At 36.1% G+C, this 21,185-nt stretch overlaps 1 protein-coding gene across 2 annotated transcripts in view; it reads right to left on the bottom strand.

Moving 5' to 3' along the window:
• The window catches only part of ASPM (abnormal spindle microtubule assembly), a 48,848-nt gene that overhangs the window by 10,539 nt on the left and 17,124 nt on the right, over positions 1 to 21,185 (bottom strand). The window contains exons 17-19 of one of the 2 annotated variants that reach the window (XM_003792310.1): positions 17,223 to 17,417; positions 4,321 to 9,078; positions 900 to 1,066 (exon numbers count right to left, since the gene is read on the bottom strand). In XM_003792310.1, the coding sequence (XP_003792358.1) occupies positions 900 to 1,066; positions 4,321 to 9,078; positions 17,223 to 17,417 (5,120 nt within the window). The remainder of the gene's footprint in view (positions 1 to 899; positions 1,067 to 4,320; positions 9,079 to 17,222; positions 17,418 to 21,185) is intronic. The other variant, XM_012806620.1, reaches the window with a different exon arrangement.

Genomic DNA, 21,185 nt, shown 5'->3' with positions numbered 1-21,185 from the left:
AATCAAGGTAACTGGGCTCTCTGACAAACATGTATCATTTCCTTATATTAGGAAACTTCCAATTCCACTCCTCTAGTTATTTTGAAATATACAATAAATTATTGGTAATTATAGTCATCTTATTGTACTACAAACCCTAGATCGTATTTATTTTATTTAACTGTATTTTTGTACCCATTAACCAATGCCTCTTTGTCCCCTCTTTCCCCCAAATCATCCCAGCCTCTGGTAACCATTCTATCTCTATCACCATGAGTTCAGTTATTAAGTTAAAACCTGTTTCCCCTCATGGTATTGATCCAGGGACGCCTCTACAACTAGTGTACTCTCCTAAAATTATCTTTAAAATCATCACTGATGTAACAATTTATCAAATCTGGTAAATGAAGAAAAATTTGTTCACTGTGAAATAAAAAAAAAAACTGATGGCCTGTTAACAGCTTCTTAAAATACATGTATAAGAAATGAACTAGGGCTAGGAAAATATAATTAACACAGGTTGGTAATTAGGGTCATCATCAGAAGCCAAGTCAGCAAAAAAATGCACTTCTAAGCAGGAAGCAAGCACTTCTAAGAAGGAAACCAAGACTTAACTAAATTATTTACTTCCCACCCCTCTGCTCTTACCCTTATCTCTATGAGAATTAATCAGATATAAGTAAATATTTTTCATTAGTTATATTATTAAAGCTATGCTTTATCTCAAAAAAGTAAGACCGTCCAAGAGATATACTTTATTTCCTTAATGGAGAAAATACTAACAAATCTAATCATATAAATTAAGCACAACAAATATTAAAGAGAAAAATCAATAAGCAGTGTTATTTTATATAATAATTTAGCTCTGCAAACAAATACTCAAGGGTCACTCACTCTTCCACACAGCTGTGATATATTACCGTGTTCTCTCCAGTTTAGTATAGAAGCGACCTTGGGTAATTTTAACAGCTTTTAACAGAGCTAGATATTCTTTGCGTTCTCTCCAACACCTATACCAGGCTTGAATCTTGCAGGCAGCTTTTACTTTACATAAACATTTCTTGGCTTTATATTTCCTCCACATAACCTATCAAATATGTAAATATAAAAAGTATGCAATAAGTTGTACATTTTTTGTAAATTGGAAGGATAGGTATTAAAAACAGTTAATGTAAGGTTAGTGCAGGCAAAAATTGCATAAATACAGTCATATCACAACACAGACTCTGATACATAGTGAACCCTCTGAGAACAGTGGTGCTTACTATTGTAGTGAACACCCATAGTTTATTACACATACCCTGTGGCTGGCTGCCAGCCCATTCTAACCAAGATTTAAAAAGTATAAGATATACATGCCTAAAAAGCCAGATTATGAGCACTGGGTACATATGCCAAAAAGCCAGATTATGTGCACTGTCCTCACCACCTCAAACCAGTCTGAAGAACAGAGAGAAATGAACACACTGACCTACTACACTTCCTGGGAAGAAGGTGGAAACTTATTACTCCCTACGTGTTTTGGGTTTTAAGTCCAGTCTGCAGCAGAATACTGGGAGCTCCTACCTATGACAGGACTGTCAGATTTTGTAATTTTGGGAACCTTGTGGCTGACAAAAAGTTTAAGTGACAGCTATAACTTACTGAACTGAGCACTAAAGATTATTAGTCCTTATAATAGCATAGGTAGGTAATATTTCTAATTTAGAAAGGAGAAAATCAAGACACAGAGATATTGAGTAACTTGTCGATATTTCATAGGTTAACAAGTGGTAGAGCTAATTTTTTTATGAAGTCTCTCTTATATAAAAACAAGGAAATTGAGGTTGAGAAAGACTTGTTATCAGATGTTTGGTAAGTGATTGAATCAAGATTTGAATAGAAGTCTACTTGACTCCATTACCCTTCTTATATGAGGATTAGGGTCTAAATTCAGTCTACAAGGCAAGAATTATGTATGGTCAGAAATACTTGAGATGTACTTAACTCAGAGTATAACATATATAGTTTTTACATAAATTTGAATACATTTATATACATAATTATATATTTATCTATAAATGCACATACATGCTTTTATATATATATGTTTAGTAATGTACAGTATATTCCAGCGGTTCCCAAATTTTATTGCTCATCAGAATCAGCTGGGGAGCTTTTAAGAACTCCCTATACCAATTAAATCTGAATATCTAGAGAAATAAGCTGTCAGTGTGTTTAAAGATTCCTGGTGATTCCAATGTTCATTAAAGTTAGAGACCACTGGTGCATGCTGAAGACTGGACATGTAAAATATAATTTTATAGCAATTAATATAAAAAGAAAGTCAAATTTTCCTAAGATTATTCTTTTTTTGGCTTTTCAGTCATTTCAGTGGAATATAACCCTAACAAATACATCCTGTCAATTCCAAACTTGTTAGCATTTGGAATTTGAGCACCCTTTCCTTCCCCCTTCAACCCTTCATTTCTTGATACTGTAATTCCTTAGGTTTCTTCTGTCCCTCTTAACACCAGGTTGGCTTGTCCTGTCAATGTCCTTCAGCGTGTTCATCAGGGCCCAAGTCCCAGGCCCTCTTCTTTTATCTGTTCTACACATTCTTCCTAGGTGACCCATTAACCCCACAGCCTTAATTATTAGTGTATGACAATAACGTACAAATCAAATTCTAAAATTCATATTACCCTCCTGAACACCAGACAAAAATACCCAACTGCCTTATTAGACAGCTCAGTGGGGACACGGGCCAGGTGCTTCTGACTTCACTACTCCAAACTGAACTCCTCTTCATTCTCTAAACTTGCTCCTCCTCTCTTTGTTCCCTTCATCGGTACTTAAGCCATAAATATGGCCTGTGCCCTTGTTTATGTTCTATATAACACCAATCTATCCAATCAAACTAATTCATATAATTTCTTTGTCACTAATTGACATTGAACTATAACTACCTTTCACCAGCTCTCCTGCCAGTAGCTTGGTCTCCCTTTCTTGTCCATCTTCCACATTCCTGTCATAGTAATGTTTTTTAAATAAAAAATGATTCTGGCTTTCTCCTGCTTAAACTGCTCTAGAACTCCTTTTAGTCTGGAGGATAAAGACATTGATTACTTCCAATTTATCCTTGAGCTTAACATTTCAACTTAGATGTTACTCACTCTGGAAAGCCTTCTCTGACCACTGAGACTACCTTATTTCCCCCTTCTCTGTGTTTCCAGCAACATACACTTCTCATATTATAATTTCTCTTTCTTGCACAATTAAGTTCTTAGAGGACAGCAAATAAATACATGTGTATTTTACTGTCTGTTCTTCACATGAGATATAGTATTTGGCACACTGCTAGAACTTGACATTTCTTGAAGAAAACATTATTTCTAAGATGAACAGCAACTCAGGAAGATATCAAGACATCACACTTGGGTTCAAAACCCAGGAAGAGAAATAGCTGATGTACCTAGATTCAGTTCCTGGATTTGCTTCTCTCTGTGCAACACCGGCAAGTTAACCATTCTCAGTTCTCTCATATTTTAAAAGAGAGAAAAGTTCCTCACACATCTGAAGTAAAGATCAAACAAAATAATATAAAAGTGCTTTGAATGCCAAAAGAACTAAACACTCTGGATAAAGTATGCCTAATAGCCTAAGTAGCTCTGGTTAACAGGTTAGTAGAGGGATAAAGTTACCCCATTTGACCTAAATTACTTCAAATATTACTTCATCTTAAATTTTCCACTTAAAGAAGTAACTTTGCCAAATAGAGCTCCCATTTTCTTAAAATTCTTTCAGGAAGGCTGCACCTACTGATATGCCCTAAGCATAGGGTGAACATAGACAGAACAATCTCAGTCTATGCTGCCTAAGGTGAATTGTCAATAGCACCCCTTTTCAACTCCCAAAAATGTCCCACTTTGGGCCAGGTGTGGTGGCTCACACCTGTAATCCTAGCACTCTGGGAGGCTGAGGTGGGAGAATGCCTTGAGTTCAGGAGTTTGAGACCAGCCTGAGCAAAAGCAAGACCCGACTTTACTAAAAATAGAAAAATTAGCTGAGTATTGTGTGGCATGCTGGTAGTCTCAGCTATTTGGGAGGCTAAAGCAGGAAGATTGCTTGAGCCTAAGAGTTTGAAGTTGCTGTGAGCTAGACTTAGACCACAGCACTCAAGCCTAGGCAACAGAGTAAGACTTTGTCTCAAAAACAAAAAAACAAAAAGTTACTACTTTGGAAGAGAAGTGAAATGGTTACCCATTTTTTTTTATGATCTGTTTAAGCTCATTTTATAAATCTTAGCAAATATTGCTCAAAAGACTTAAAGTTTTATAATTAAATTAAATATAGAAATACCTGAATTTTGATGGTGCTACTTCTAATTTTCTGAAATTTCCGTTTCTGTATTAATCCTTTCGTTCTAGTTTGAATAATGATAACACTGCTCCTGATTTGTAAATAATCTTGTCTTTGATGTTTTGTAGACAAAAGGGCTCTGTAGTGATGTTGTAAAACCACTGCTGCTTTTTTGTATAGTAAAAACTGTTTTCTGGCTTGCCACATCCGGAAATAACACTGCAAGGTGATAGCAGCTCTTTTCTGCTGAGCAAACCTTCTTCGACACACAGCCATCTGCAGGAAGGACTGAATTTGCAGGGCAGCCAGTTGCTGTGTTTCCCGTTTTCTTGTGGCCATATTATAATAATTGTTTTGAATTGGTACTGCAGTCCTACTTTGAGAATGATACTTTGCTTCCTGAAAACAAGCAAGTAGAGAGGCTTTATACCACTCTTGAGTTATAATGTCCTCACTTGGAACAGCTTCATATGGAGTTGTAGTTCTGTAACCGCAGAATGCAGATTGGTTCACGATGGCTGCCATCTTCTCCTCAGATATGTTCTTTAATTTTTGCCTAATTTTCATGCCTCTAAATGCAGCCTGAATAGTTTGTACAGATTTCTGAACTGCTAAAAATTTCTTTCTTTCCATTTTTACTCTAACATAAGACCTATAATAATTTTGTATAATAACAATTGCAGTCCTCTTTGCTTGATAATCAACTTTGGCCCTATGCATTCGGTAGAATGACTGAATTAGTGTGGCAGCCAGGTGCATATCCTGGATCTCCCTCTGTACCTTAAAGTCTCTGTAAGATGACTGTATACAAGGAACTGCTTGGGTTCCTATTGTAGTTCGTGCTCTGAATCTTCTTTGGACAGAAACCACTGTTGCTTTAAGATGGAGATAATGCTTCCTTATTTTAAAGGCTTTGAAATGCTTCTGAATAATAACGGCAGCCTGATGTTGTTTCTCAATTTGTTTCCTTATGTTCATGTCCTTAAAATTTGTCTGAGTACAAGTTTCTGCTTTCTTAAGCTCATTGTGTTTGAGAGCTTTCTGTTTCTTTTTATTTGCTCTATACTTTTCTTGAATTACTTTGGTGGCCCACTTTAGCTTTTGGTAGAAAGAATACTGCCTATACATTCTGTATGTGCTTTGTATCAGGACAGCAGCTTGGTGCTGTCCCCTTAAAAGGTGTCTTGCTTTCATTCCTTTATACGCGGCCTGAATGACCACAGCAGAATGCCACTGTCTTGTATAATTTTCCCTTTGCAATTTTGCAGCTCTGTATGTCCGATAATGTTGCTGAATTAAAATTGAGGCATGTTTCCAAGTCTGAAATGTAATATATGTTCTGTGCATTCGGAAAGTAGCCTGAATGAGAACTGCAGCCTTGTGCATTTCTTGTAACTTCTTCTTTACCATCAGTCTTCTGTAAGACGACTGTATTGTAACAGCTGCCTTTCGTAACTGCAAAAATTGGTACAGCGTATGCTTGGCACAAATGGTGGCTCGATATTTCCTCTGAACAAAAATAGTGGCTTTTTTGAGGGAAATGAATCTTCTTCTCATCACTAATGATCTATACCTACTCTGAAGAAGGGTTGCAGAGGAATGCATGCTTTTCAAATGTCTTCTGGTTTTCATACCCCTGAATGCAGCCTGAAGGATCACAGCAGAATGTCTCTGCCTGAGATAGTGCTGCCTCTGCCACTTTGCAGCTCTGTGTGCTTGGTATTGCTGTTGGATCACAACAGAGGCCTGCTTCAAAGCCTGGTATTTTATGTGTGCTAAGTGCATTCTGAAAGTAGCCTGGATGACAGTAGCAGCCCTGTGCATCTCTTGTATCTTTTTCCTGACCACCCACCTTCTGTATGAGGATTGGATTCTAACAACTGCCTTTTGTAACTGAAGGAACTGTAAGTGATGCTTTGCACAAAGATGTGCCCGATATTTTCTCTGAATCCAAACAACCGTTTTCTTGAGAGACAGGAATCTTCTTCTCATCATTAGAGTTCTGAATCTTCTCTGAATTACAGTTGCAGCTACATGCATAACTTTTAAGTGTCTTCTAGCTTTCATCCCCCTGAAAACAGCTTGTATGCATATTACAGAATGCCTCAGTCTGTTATACCTTTGAAATTGAATGTTTCCTTCCTTCATTGCACGATACCTCTGCTGTAGTGTTTTTGTTGCCTTCTTTAACTTATTAAAATAGGTTTGCTGTCTGTATCGTCTGTAGTATGACTGGATGAGTGTTGCTGCAATCTGCATCTTTTTTAAAGTTTGTCTAGCCCTTACCCCTCTAAAACTTGCCTGAAGAATTTTAATAGCTCTCAAAGTTGTCAGAAACTTTTCACGCTGAATTTTACCTTGATGATATGCTCTATATCTTTCTTGAATTACAATGGCTGCTGATCTCATTGCATGGAATCTTACTCTTGACTGATGCATTTTAATCATGGCTTGAATAGAAGTGGCTGCCATGTGCATGTGTTGAACATGTCTTCTGACTCTAGTAGCTCTATAAACAGCTTGGATTATAATCGCTGCCTTCTTTAATTTAAGATATTCCTCATGTTGATGGTTTGTAATTTTAATATCTCGATACCATCTCTGAATCTTAAGAGCTGAAGCCCGATAGTTTGCATATTTCATTTTGGTTTTGTAAGCTCTATAGTAAGACTGAATAGTGACTGCTGCTTTGTTGCAATCCTTTATTCTTCTTCTCACTTTCATTCCACGGTAAGCTGACTGTAAAATCACTATTGCTGCTTTTGTTTTCAAATATAAACAATGTTGCTGCCTTCCCATACTATAAGCCCTATAATATTTTTGAATCAGAAGAGCAGCTCTTTTCATGATTTTCCACTTCTTTCGCTGCACATGCATTCTGTAGTATGCCTGTATGATGACAGCACACCTGTGTTGCCTTTGAATCTGCCTCCTCACTCTTTGTCCCTTCCATGTAGACTGAAGAATCAGTGCTGCATAGCGGAGTTCAGCATACTCCGCGCGTTGCTTCTTTCCCTCAGTCCACGCTCGCAGATGTTGCTGGATGACCACTGCTGCTGATTTTAACAGTCTGAACTGTCTCTGGGCCTTGGCCATTCTAAAAGCAGACTGAATCTTCACTGCAGCTTGATGTTCTCTTCTGATCTGCTTCCGAACTTTCCAGCCACGATAAGCACACTGGAGGGAAATCACAGCTGCCCTTGTCTTTAAAAAATGTGTTCTTGTGTTGTAAACAATCTTGTAAGCCCTGTACCACCTCTGAATTTTCATAATAGCCTGAAGCACAGATTGATATTTTACCCTTTGACTATAGCCTCTAAAAGCAGTTTGAATTTTAAGAGCAGCTACTGATTGCTGTCTGATTAGTTGGCGTACTTTATAACCTCTGTAAGCTGCTTGTAAGTGAGTAGCTGCTCTTTTGACTTGTAAGAAGTCCTTCCTCTGATTGACTTTTGCTTTGTATGCACGATAGTAATTCTGAATGGCAATGACTGCTTTATAAATTTTTAGGTAGTGCTGCCGCATCTTTCTCATTTGGAAAATAGACTGCAGTGAAATAGCAGCTTGTCTCTGCAAGCTAATCTGCTTTCTCACCAGATGACCTCTAACAAGAGCTTGCAGCTTGATACAAGACTCCCGCATCTGCATATACTCTTTCCTCTTTTGTGCAGCCATTTTTTTGGAATGGTAACATTGCTGGATAAAAAGTGCAGCTGCTCTTAAATGTAAATACTGTTTACGTGCTTGTTTCATCCTGACAAGTGACTGCAATTTTATTGTAGCATTTTTTAGGCTCAGAAATTTCTTTTTGTAAATATAACCACGATAATATGATTGAATCTTTACAACAGATGTGAGACTGTGAATGAACATTCTCCTGGCTTGCATCCCTCTATAGGCAGACTGTAGAACAATGACAGCAGAACGTGTTTTCTGGAAAGATGCTAGAACTTTTCTGCCTGAAATGTAAGCTCGGAAGTGAGTTTGAATAATAAGGGCTGCATTCTTCATCTTCTTAAATTTCTGTACCTGTTGATGTTTTCTTATGTGTGCTTGCAATTTAACAATAATCTTCTTAAGGTTTAAATATCGAACTTTTGCCTGCCTCATTCTCCAGTATGACTGAATAACACAAGCAGCTCTAATCTGTCTATGTAAATTATGAGATTTCATGCTCCTAAAAGCAGTCTGTAGTCGAATGGCTGCAGCTCGTTTCTGCAAATAGTTGGAGCGCTCAATCTTTCCTTTCAGATATGCTTTGTAGTACCTCTGAATGGTCACTATGGATTCTTTTTTTCTTTTATATATTTTTTGGGCTTGAAAGCACCGAAATCTTCTCTGAATCATAACAACACAAGATCTAATATAAATATATCTCCTTAATTCTTTGTGCATTCTATACCATGATTGTATGACCACAGCAGCCTTTTCTTCTTTAGCTTTCTTCCTTAAATGCCATACTCTGAAAGCTCTTTGCAATACTATTACAGCTTTTGTTTGTAATCGTATTTTACGTCGCTTCCATCTTCTGAACATAGACTGGATTATAAGAGATGATGATTTTAGCTTTTCATATCTTTGTTGATCTTGTTTCCTTCTTAAACAAGCACGCCAATGCCTCTGAATGGTAACAATAGCCCGAAGACATCGTTTATAAGATGTAACAGCAATTATCATTCTTATCCTAGATTGCAGGATGACTGAGTAATATTTCAATTTCAGAAATCTTTTTCTACTGGAATATCTTCTCCAATACCCCTGAAAAAGGTAAGGGACATAAAGCAAAATAGACTTAGCTTTCTATACTTAACATTTGAAAATACTAATTCTTCTAATAATCTGTTTAAAAATAAACATATTAAATTAGAAAAACAATCCATTTATGCTAGATGCTTATTGTAGTTTAGTTTTTACATTTGAAACAACTACAATTAATTCAGAAATCCATCTGAATCCTAAGTACAGTTATATACTGCATTTGTATTCTAGAGTCATAAGAAACAAAAGCAATTTTATATTACATTAGAAGCAAAAGAGTAAAAATAAAACTATAGTAATTTCTTAGGAGTTTATTTCTGAATCTTTTATATTCCCCTTATTTCAAGGTTGCAAAGCTATCTTATAATGATTGGAAACTATTTATATGAAGGATCCTATATGATCACATTACAGGTCTGATGAATAAGTACAGGAATTTGAGAAATAAATGTGCCAGAAAACTTTCAAAGTTGTTATTCTCATTAAGAATAAAATTACTTCCTTTTCCCAAACTTACAAATAGAAACATGGTTAAAAAGCAGAATTCTGGCAAGACTTGAGATACAATAAACCTTTGTCCCTTGGAAAGCATGATAATAATAACCCCTTAGTTAACCTAACAACATGGGGGCTCAACAAAAAGGGCTGCAAAGTCCCAAGCTAATCCTAGTTGCTAGTATCAGAATGAACCCAGGCTACTGGTCATCAAGCTCTAGATGTCCTTCTACCAATAAGACCACTCCTTTGTCCAAAACACTCCAGATAGTGCCAAGATTGGAAGTGGGAACTGGGGGGAGGGCTTGTTCCCTGTTACACCTTGATTTATCTAGCATTAAGAAGAGTAGTACAGGGCTGAGGGCTTATCCTTCTAGCACACCGTCCATTGTGCTTGCATCTAACATTGGCCTAGTCACAGCTATGGAGAGTTAGGGAGAGCAGCTGCATCCCTTTTCTGGACACTCTCCCACAAATTCCATTGCTATCTTTCTCTACTAAGGGTCAGCCAGAGAAAAAATGATGTATACACCACATTATTTCTCTTACTATGAAGAGATGCACAAGCAATGAAAACATTTTTCTACCTAAAGCCAAGCTTATTTGTGAAACATGACTTTGAAAAACTATAAACTCTATAGGAATATATATAAGGTATTATTAAGTTGCTTTAAAAGAAATAAGGGGAGGGGATTCTAGGAAGATGGCCAACTGGTAGCAACCCTGGTCAGAGGCTCCTGAGCAAAGGAAGAAAAACTGGTTGGAATCAGAATCTATGAAGCCTAAGATGGGGAGCTAAGCCCAGAAAGAAGTTTGGCAAGCTGTAAATCCAAGGAAGAGCATTCAAGAACATAAAATACAGGTACAAAGTGGGCCCCAGAACTGCTTGCTAGAGCTACACACCTCCCACGGGCTGCGGGTGGCTGCAGAGGAGTCCCCTGCTCCGGGCAGGCACAGAACTACTTGCTAGAGACTTGTGCACCCCACAGGCGGCGGTGGAGGAGTCCCCCACTCTGGAAGGGCCCAGAACTGCTTGCTAGAGCTGCACACCCCACGGGAGGCAGAGGAGATTCCTACTCCAGGGCTCTGGGCAGGTACAGAACTGCTTGCAAGCAGACAGCCCTCATAATGGGAGAAGATTTTTGCAGGTTATGTCTCCGACAAAGGTTTAATAACCAGAATCCATAGAGAACTTAAACATATTAGCAAGAAGAAAACGAGTGATCCCATCTCAGAGTGGGCAAGGGATTTGAAGAGAAATTTCTCTAAAGAAGATCGGTGCATGGCCTATAGATATATGAAAAAATGCTCACCATCCTTAATCATCAGAGAAATGCAAATCAAAACTACTTTGAGATATCATCTAACTCCAATAAGATTAGCCCATATCACAAAATCCCAAAACCAGAGATGCTGGCGTGGATGTGGAGAAAAGGGAACACTCCTACACTGCTGGTGGGAATGTAAACTAATACGTTCCTTTTGGAAAGACATCTGGAGAACACTTAGAAAACTAAAAATAGACCTGCCGTTTGACCTTGCAATTCCTTTATTAGGTATATTCCCAGACGACCAAAAATCGCATTACAAAAAAGATATTTGTATCAGAATTTTTATTGCAGCCCAATTCATAATTGCCAGGTCATGGAAGAAGCCCAAGTGCCCATCTATCCACGACAACAAACTGTGGTATATGTACACCACGGAATACTATGCAGCCATAAAGAAAGATGGAGACATTAAGTCCTTCATGTTCACATGCCTGGAACTGGAAAATGTTCTTCTTAGCAAAGTATCACAAGGATGGAAGAAAAAGTATCCAATGTACACACCCCTATTATGAAATTAATTTATACCTTTTATATGAAAGCTATAACCTAATAACAGGCTAAGAATACGGGGAGGGGGGAGGAAAGGGGAGGGGAGAATGGGTGGAGGGATCACTTCTGTGGTTTATCTTACAAGGGTACAAGTGAATCTTTCTAAGAGTAGAATATGAACATTTTAACACAATAACTAAGAAAATGACATGAAGGCTATGTTAACCAGTTTGATGGAAATGTTTCAAATTGTATGTGAAAACGCCACACTGTACCCCAGAAGTACATTAATGTATATGATTACCATTCAATTAAAAAAAAAAGAAAAGAAATAAGGGAACGTAAAGCAGAAACAGTGCTCAGAACTGCAGGTATTATTTCTCTCCCCCCAAATATTTGTTTGTAAAACTCTCAAACTAAGAAATTAAGGAATCATTGTCGATGGTTTATTTTATACTTCAATAATCATTTCTTCTAGATTACTATTATCAGTATGTTACTGAAATCTTAATCAATTTTGATATATGAAAGTGATACATGGTCAACCTTCGAAGTATTCCCCTGGGCCATCTGGTGACAGTAGTGATGATATTCAGCAATAAGGTAGATGGCACTTTTTTGGCATGAGTTCATGAGTTTTCTCATATAACATGGAAAATAAGTTCATCTCTTCTGAAAATTCTGTTTATTATAACAGCAATTTTATCATCACTACCATATGTCTTAAAAATAAATAGCTATTACTGAAGAATATATTACATACAATTTTGTTTATTTCTAACAAAAATACAAGTTGGCATTCTTTCTTCACATAAAGAAAGGGATGCTTATGTCATGAAACTTTGTCCAAAGTCACACAACATGTAAAATGAGTTGATTTAAGACCTAAATTTTAACTCCACAATAAAGTATTCTTTCTACCCTACCATAGATATTTATGGTCGATTTATTGCATTAACAGCCCAAGTCTTCATCTTTCCCAGTATCCACAATATTTGCCATACTTTTTTTTTCCTCTTGCAAAAGGTACAAAGTCTCTGCCTGGCCCCAGATATGGGCACAATGATGGAAAGAACATAATAGGGCAGCATGAGTGAAGTTTCAGTTATGTGGCCAGAAGATCAAACAAGGCACCCCCCTAAGGCACTAGAGAGTTCTGGAGAGATTGCAGAGGTGGGGAGCTCAGCTACCTGATAATGTCATTTATAAATTTCTAGGTTCACCACTAAGCTGTGTACAATGTGGATACAGACTATAGCAAACCATAGACATTAAAAACTGAAATAAGAGAAAGACCACAATCTAGATCATAGACTGCTCACTGGGTGTTCCATAATGAGACTGATACAAGTATCACTGTAAAGGCTTTGAAAAAGGAATTGACATTGATGGTATACCTATGAAGGCTGATATGAACTTGTGTCCTGAACCTAAGTAGGTGGATTACCTGCTAAAACTAAAATGTCGACATTCTCTGTAGGACTTAAATAAAAACAGAGGCTCTTAACATTTAAAATATCCAGAGTGCAATTAAAAATAATTTGACATAAAACAAAACAGGAAAATTTCAACTCACACAAAAAAGAAAATCAAGGGACATCAGTGGTGAGATGACACGGACATTGATTGAAGTTACCTGACATAGACTTTCAAGCAGCTAAAGTAAACATGCTCCAATGAGTTTAGCTAAATGAAAAACAGAAAGTCTCAATTTCCATAAAGACATAAAAGATAAATAAGCAGCAAATGAGAATAGTAGAACTGAAAAACATAATAACCAAAGTAAAAATTTATAGGAATGGCACAATAGCAGAGTGAAGATGACAGATAATTTAATTTGAAGATGAATACAAATTATTCAAGCTGACAAAAAAAAATTTGGGGAAAAATGTCTCAACATACTGGAAATAGTGAGGAAACTTCATCAATTTGATAAAGAACATCTGTACAAACCTGTAGCTAACTCCAAATTTATTGATGAGAAACTAGAAGATTTCCCCCTAAGATCTAGAACAAAGCAAAGCTGTGCCCTCTCACTACTTCTAGTCAACATCATACTGCAAGTTCCAGTAAATGCAATAAAAGAAAACAAAAGGCATGAAGATTAAGAAGGAAAAAATAAAACTATTTTTGTTCACAGGTAGTATGACTATCTTTTTAGAAAATCCAAAAAAAATCAACAAAAAAGAAAAATAATCCTGGAACTAATAAGCAAATATAGCAGATTTGTAGGCTACAATGCCATTTACATTAGCAGCAAAAAAATGAAATACTCAGGTAAATGTTTAACAAAATACATATAACATCTCTAACAGAAAAATTTCAGTACTCTGACGAAAGAAACAGAGACTTAGATAAGCCATGTTCACTGATGAGGACACATAATAATGTTAAGAGGTCAGTGCTTTCCCATTTGATCTACAGAGTCAATGCAATCCCAATCAATTTCCCACCTACTCACTCTGGATATCAGCAAACTGATTCTAACATTATATACAGAGGCAAATAACCTAGAATAGCCAACACAATGTTGAAGAAGAACAAAATTAGAGGACTAACATTACCCATCTTCAAGACTATACTATAAAACTACTGTAATAAAGACAGTGTGGTAGGGGCAAAAGAATAAACAAATAAATGAAAGGGAGAGAGAACCAAGCAAGAGGCCCATGTAACAAAGTCAGCTGATCTTTGGCAATGAAACAAAGTCAGTTGAATTGACAAATAGTTATTTTTAACAAGTAGTGCTAAAACAAGCATATCACATATGAAATAATGACTCTTAAGACTGGTTCTTTATCTTTTGCAACAAATAACTAAATTGGATCATAGAGCTCAATGCGAAATGCAAAACTATAGGGCAGCACCTGTGGCTCAAAGGAGTAGGGCTTCGGCCTCCCATGCCTGAGGTGGCGGGTTCAAACCCAGCCCCAGCCAAAAACTGCAAAAAAAAAAAAAGCAAAACTATAAAATTTCTAAAAGAGAACAGTACAAGATCTAAGTGTCTTTGGCTTCGCAAATGACTTTCTAAATACAACACCAAAAGTGTTACATTTGTGAAAGAAAAAATCAGCTAGACTGTATTAAATTTGAAAAATTTGACTCTACAAAAAATTCTGTTGAAAGAGTGAAAAGATAAGCCACAGTCTAGATAAAATATTTACAAAATACATATCTGATAAAGGATTTGTATACAAATATACAAAGAACTCTTGAAATCGAACATTAAGAATTCAAGCAACTTTAAAAATGGTTGAAAGATCTGAAAAGATACCTTCTCAAGAAGATATACAATCAAGTACATAATAAGCATATGAAAAGATGCTCACAATCATATGCCATTGGGGAACTGAAAATAGAAATAATAATTGTAATACTATTACTAACTTATTAATAGGAATGGTTAAAATGCAAAGCACTAGCAACACCAAATTCCAGTAAAAGACTGAAGCAACAGACAAAATGCTAGTCATTTTGGAAGATAGCTTAGCAGTTTCCTAGAAACCTAAACACAATCTTTCCATACAGTCCAACAATCACACTCCCAGGTACTGGCCCAAGAAAGTTGAAAACTTGTATCTATACTTGAAAGCAATGTTTATAGTAACTTTATTCATAATTGCCAAAAATCAGAAGTAATTGAAATATCCCTGAATAGGTAAACAAATAATACTCCATTATATGCAGTATTAGTCTCTAATAAAAAAGAACCACATTACCAAGGAAAAGACATGAAGCAACCCCAAATGTATGTTGCTATACTGAACTGAAAAGGCTGCATGCTGTATGACACAAACTATAAGACATTTTAGAAAAGGTGAAACTACTAGAAAGTAAAACAATCAGTGGTTACGAGGGGTTGCAGGGATGGGGAAGGAAAAGAATTAAACAGATGAAGCACAGAGGATTTTTAGGGCAGTAAAACTATTCTCTATGATAATATAATGGTGGCTACAAACATCAGGCTTTGTCAAACTCACAGAATTATACAACACACAGTGTAAGCCCGACTATTAACTATTAGTTTATAATAATTTGTTAGTATTGATTCATAATTTGTTAAAAAGAAACTATCATTAAAATTAAAAGAGGATAAAAAAACAGAGACAGGGCCCCAGAGACCTGTGGGCCAAACTTAAATGCTCTAACAATTCTGTCATCAAAATCTTAGAGAGACAGGACAAAGAATGCAATGCAAAAATATTTTTGAGGAAATGACGCTTCAAATCTTCCTAAATGTTGTGATATAAAATTGTATATCCAGAAAGCTGAATGAACACGAAGCAAGTCAAGAAAATCCATGACATAATATAATCAAGCCAGTGAAAACCAATAACAAAGAAAAACTCTTGAAAAGTAGTCAGAGAGAAAAGACACATTCTCTACAGAGAAATGATTCAAACGATATGGTTTCATCAGAAGCCATAAAAGCCAAGTAAAATCAACAAAACAATTTTTAGGTGCTAAAAGAACTGTGAACCAGCATTACCAAAGTGTGACAGAGACACAAAGTGAGCACAAGCTGTTGGAAAAATAGTGTTGATAGACTTGCTTGATTAAATTCTTTAATTTGTCAAAAAAAAAAAAAAATCAGTATATAAAAAGCCCAATAAAGCAAAGGGCAATAAAACAAGGTATGCCTGTATACCCTAAGCCTTGTACTCCTAGGTATATCCTGAATAGCATTTCACATCAAAAGATACGTTCAGAGGACCTTTAATCATGACAGCTCAAAACTGAAAAGCTAATGGTACATCAATAATAGAACTAAATTGCTAAATTACAGAATACTAAATAATGAAAATTAAAACATAGCTACACGCAACAACACTGGTAACTTTCAGAAGTGTAATGTCAACTGAAGTTATTTATAGGGTTTGATCCTATCTATATAAAATTCAAAAATAGGCAAAAACTAATTATGGTGTTTAAAGATGACACATAGGAGAAAGACATGATTAGCATAAGTTACCATAAAATGGGGGGACAGAATTAGCTGAAAAATGGATTCTTAGAGGTTAGCAATATTCTCTTTCTTGACCTAGATGGTAGTTGAATGGGAATTCACTTTGTGAAAAGTCATTAGACTCTACATTTTTTGTTGTGTGCAATTTTTTTTTTGCAGTTTTTGGCCGGGGCTGGGTTTGAACCCGCCACCTCCAGCATATGGGGCCGGCACCCTACTATTTTGAGCCACAGGTGCCATCCTGTTCTGTGCAATTTTCTATGTGTGATGTAACACTAGAGAAGGTGTACCTCTCTAGTGTTCTTAAAATATTATTTAATATCAAACTCTGATGTGTATACATGTAAAGAATGTATCTATTATATAAATAGATGTGCTACATACCATTTACTAAAAAGAAAAATAGCATAGGCATTCTACAGACTATTCATAAGCACTATTTCCATTACATGCCAACTAAGTGGGATAGAGCGAAAAATGTGTACATGTCTCAAAAGAGAAGTTTCCGGGACTCATAGTAAAGATATAAAAGAGATCTGGGTTGGTTATATGCATGTACAAAGTAGAATGGTTTGGTATGCCAGTGAGTCCCACAGAGTAGAAGATTGCAAACTTCTAATATAAAACAAACAAGACAGCAAAGGGTATAGAATTAGAATATTGTTCCTTCAAAATGAAGGAACAAACATTTCAGCTTTATGCTAAACACAGCAAAGAGTTTTGCAGGTAAAGGGTGTTAAATTTCTGTTAAATTAAATCTTAAAGAATCCTAAAATCATTGAAATTTTATCATATATTACCATCTTCTTTGAAAAAAATCATTAAAATTCCTTAAATTAAAAAATTAGTTCAGCATACTATACCTGAATAACTGATGCTGATTTATTCTGAATTTCTTCCAGTTTTTCCCTTTTTAACAGTAACAATCTTCTCTGTGCTAAGACTCTTCGCCAATATTTCTGAATGACCAGAGCTGCATTAGCCTCTTTCTTCAAACGTCGTCTAGTTAAAAAATTGATTACAGCTGACTGAATAATTCTTGCAGCTTTGTCTCTCTCCTTAAAGAAAAAAAAATTAGCAAATGTGAATTAACCAATAACTTAAGACCTTAACCTATCCTTTCTTAGATAATCACCCATGAAACATTAATCAAATTGATCCTGAAATAACAACCCCTCCCAATCCAGACTCCTTATGCTCACCTTTACAATACTGATACATCACCACTGGGCATGTAGAAATGGCTGGAGATATATTTTATGATAGAACAAAGATTCCTAAAAGTACTCTAAGAGAAAGACTGTAGACATATCTGATCTATCAATGATCCCCAGTACTCAAGATACAGGCAATTTGAAATATAATGTGGTATATTTCTCAGACTTGGGTCCAGTGAACGAATATTTGACTTTTAGGAAAGGAGTGGATTATACACAAAAAATGCTTTACAGTATGCTTTGTTATAATTTGAACAAAGCAACACGAAAGAGGAGAAAAGAAAAATACTTCTTTCAGCATAGAGTACACTGTGGCCTTAAGCCACAGAAGCTCCAGAGTGTGGTTTATGTTATTAGAACAGGTGTGTGAGATGTTGCTCTCAGACCATCAGTGGTCACTCGCAAGCCAGCTGCCCTAGAAGCCTCAGGGGCCTTGTATCTCTATTTCTGTTACTTCTCATAAAGAATTCCTATGAATAAGAACATATTATATGTTCAGCACCATTCTAAACACTTCATGAACGATACAGCTAAACCTCACAAGAACCATAGTAACAAATGGGCAGATGCTAGTCTTGTGATCATGAGGAAATGGAGGCAGAGAGCTCACGTGGATTGTCAGTCTTCAGGCAACAAAGTCAGGATTTGAACAGACAGTCTGGCTTCAGAGCCCATGCCCTTAATCACTTTGTTATACTGTCCAAGACTAGGTTTATCACTTCACTTCACCTGAATTGGAAGCTAGTATAGCAGTTTCTCCGGTGGACAGTTAACAACTTATAAAGGGTCTGACAACCTTTTATGCTGCTCTGTGAGGTAGTCTATACCATGTGAGGTTAGGCTATACACAGATAGCTCACACATAGATTCTGACCAATTAGTAACAATTAATGGATGGTATCTGTGCATGGAGGCTGCCCAATATGGGGACACAAATAAGAAAAGGATCAAACTATTATTCTTACATATAAAAAAGCTACCCAATAGATTAAAACAAATATTAAGGAACATAAGGACTGTGTATCAGATCATTCTCCTGAGGAGAAAAACCAGACCATTATAAAACTGGGCAGAAGAGTTATATATATGTAATGTGTTAAGCCATCTAATATCATTGTCAATGTCCCCGTGAAACCTATGTCCTTTAGGTCTATGGAATCCAATTTAAAAAAGAATATCTCTATAAGCTAAAAAAATGAATAAATAAATAACGAGGCTAAGTAAATTGAAACTTACCTCAGCTTTTATATCACCTCAATTATAAGCACACTAAAATAAAACAACTTTATATGACAGAAAAGCTACAGATGAAAAGTCTATACAGTCAGGCAAATATATTTTTAAAAGTTAGCAGCTATTTGAGAACTTACATAAGCTAATGGTAAAAGCATCCCTGTAGTCATTGACCCTTCTCAGGGTAAGAATGCATGTCATTTTTAACCTTATACTGTTGTTGAGCCATCTGGTTACCAGCAAATTTCTTTTACTTTGCTTCATATAGGGTCGACATACTAATATTTACTTGGCTTTAGTTTATACCTATTTGTTGACAAGAAGAACTGAAAAATGGAACACATCAAGGGACCCTTAGATAATTCACTAGGTAACTGGCTACTTGCTAATGTTTCTTTGTCACTACAAAAGCTTAAGCCATTCTATTCTTAATGGATATATACAAATTATAACTATGATGTAAAAGCAAAACAAAAACCTCAAAAATCAGTACCTCATGGTAATGTTTATATGCTTACTAACTTGTAGAATTTCTATCTCAACCTGTGGGTTATGACTGATATATAGGAAACCTGCTGTTTAATGTTCCAAATAAATAATGAAAAAAACATAATTGGGCGTTAGTGTAATTGTATAAGAGAAGAGGTATGGTCACCAGGATAAAGGAGAGAAACAATGGTACGATTGAGAAGCTGAAGTTTAACCATAGGTACAGAAATTTCTTTCAATTTAGACCTTCAATAAACAGGAAAATTTCTATTTGCACTAAAGAAATAAATCAAGAAAAGGGATCTCACCAGCAAAAAAACTAAGAAAATTCTAATATCTGACTAATACAGGGCTATCCAGAACAAAAAATGAAGCACACAAGGTCTGATGATTACGTTTGCCAACTCATCTAGAGAAACTGCTACACACAGTCACCTTCAAATTACTCCTGCTGGGAAACTATGCACAGACACCATCACCTAGTTCACCCTTCAAAGCAATTCTGGAACTCTTTTTCTGCAATGGCCATCAAAGCTGTTGTCATATTAACCTTGATGTCTTGAATGTCATCAAAATATCTTCCTTTCAATATTTCCTTATCTTTGAATTAAAAAAGAAACTTACTAGGGTCCAAATAGGAAGCTTAAGAAGAGTGTTCCAATACAGTATTTGTCTACTGGCTAAAAACTCCCTCACACACAGTGTCACGTGAGGTGGTGCCCTGTCGTAATACAAGAGCCAGGAATTGTTAGCACAGATTTTCAGTTAAGATTTTCCTGTTTTTCTCCTGATATTTACTTAGTCTGCTATGCTTCCCATAGTCAGCTGATGATTTTGATTGTCAATTCAATGAATTTTTGCAATGTTTTCATCAGTTCTGTTTATTACTGGCCACCCTGACCTTTCTTCATCAGTGACACTTTCTCTCCCTTCAGAAAAATGTTAATCCATTTGTATACTGTCATTTTCTTCATGGTGTTATTCCCATAAACTTGGACCAACATATCCTTGGTTTCACTTTCACTCTTGCCGACTTTAATAAGAAATTTACAAAAGTCTGTTTATTGCTCTAATTCAAGCTTTAACATTCTCATGATGGCACACGAAAACACACAGTAACGAACACCACTCACAAGATACTGCCATGTATCGACACAAACACAACTGTGAGACACTGATATATCTAGGTTATAAAACCTTACCAAGTTGCTTGTATATTGCTGCCAATGTAAGCACACAGTGGCAAGTTCATGAAATTAATTGTCAGACTGTATGTGTGTGTGTATTCTGATTGATATCTGGTTCTTGTAATTCTAAAATTCTCATTTGATTTAATATGAAAAGAATGAACCTAATAACTTGAGGACTGGCAAGGAAAGAGTCTTCCCTGAAAACTTTCCTAAAACAATTCCCCTAGAAGCTTTCAACAGTGCCATTATCCCCCAAGAGACTTGTGGGCAAGGAGGCAAATCCTAAGAAGGGATAATACAGGAAACAGAGCATATAAAGTAGCAGAAATGACCATTTGTGAGTGTAAGAACCTGGTAGTTTCCCAAAAGTTACTATGAAGACTTGGAGTGAGGCAAGAGCAAATTATTTCAATTACTGTTATTTCTAAGTCTGACGTGGTATGTTCATGTTTCAGAATTGCCAAAATTTAGCTGTTTCAAACAGGCACAATGAACATTATCAGAATGCATTATATTTCAAAATTGACAAACAATATCAAGTAGAAGTACAAACTGTGGTATATGTACACCATGGAATACTATGCAGCCATAAAGAAAGATGGAGACTTTACGTCCTTCGTGTTCACATGGATGGAGCTGGAAAACGTTCTTCTTAGCAAAGTATCACAGGAATGGAAGAAAAAGTATCCAATGTACA

Source organism: Otolemur garnettii, unplaced genomic scaffold (assembly GCF_000181295.1).
Source record: "Otolemur garnettii isolate 467f Iridium unplaced genomic scaffold, OtoGar3 scaffold00055, whole genome shotgun sequence".
In the NCBI taxonomy this organism is placed as follows: Eukaryota; Metazoa; Chordata; class Mammalia; order Primates; family Galagidae; genus Otolemur; species Otolemur garnettii.
Note: the sequence above shows the minus strand (reverse complement) of the source record. Positions and strands in the feature narration are given on the sequence as shown.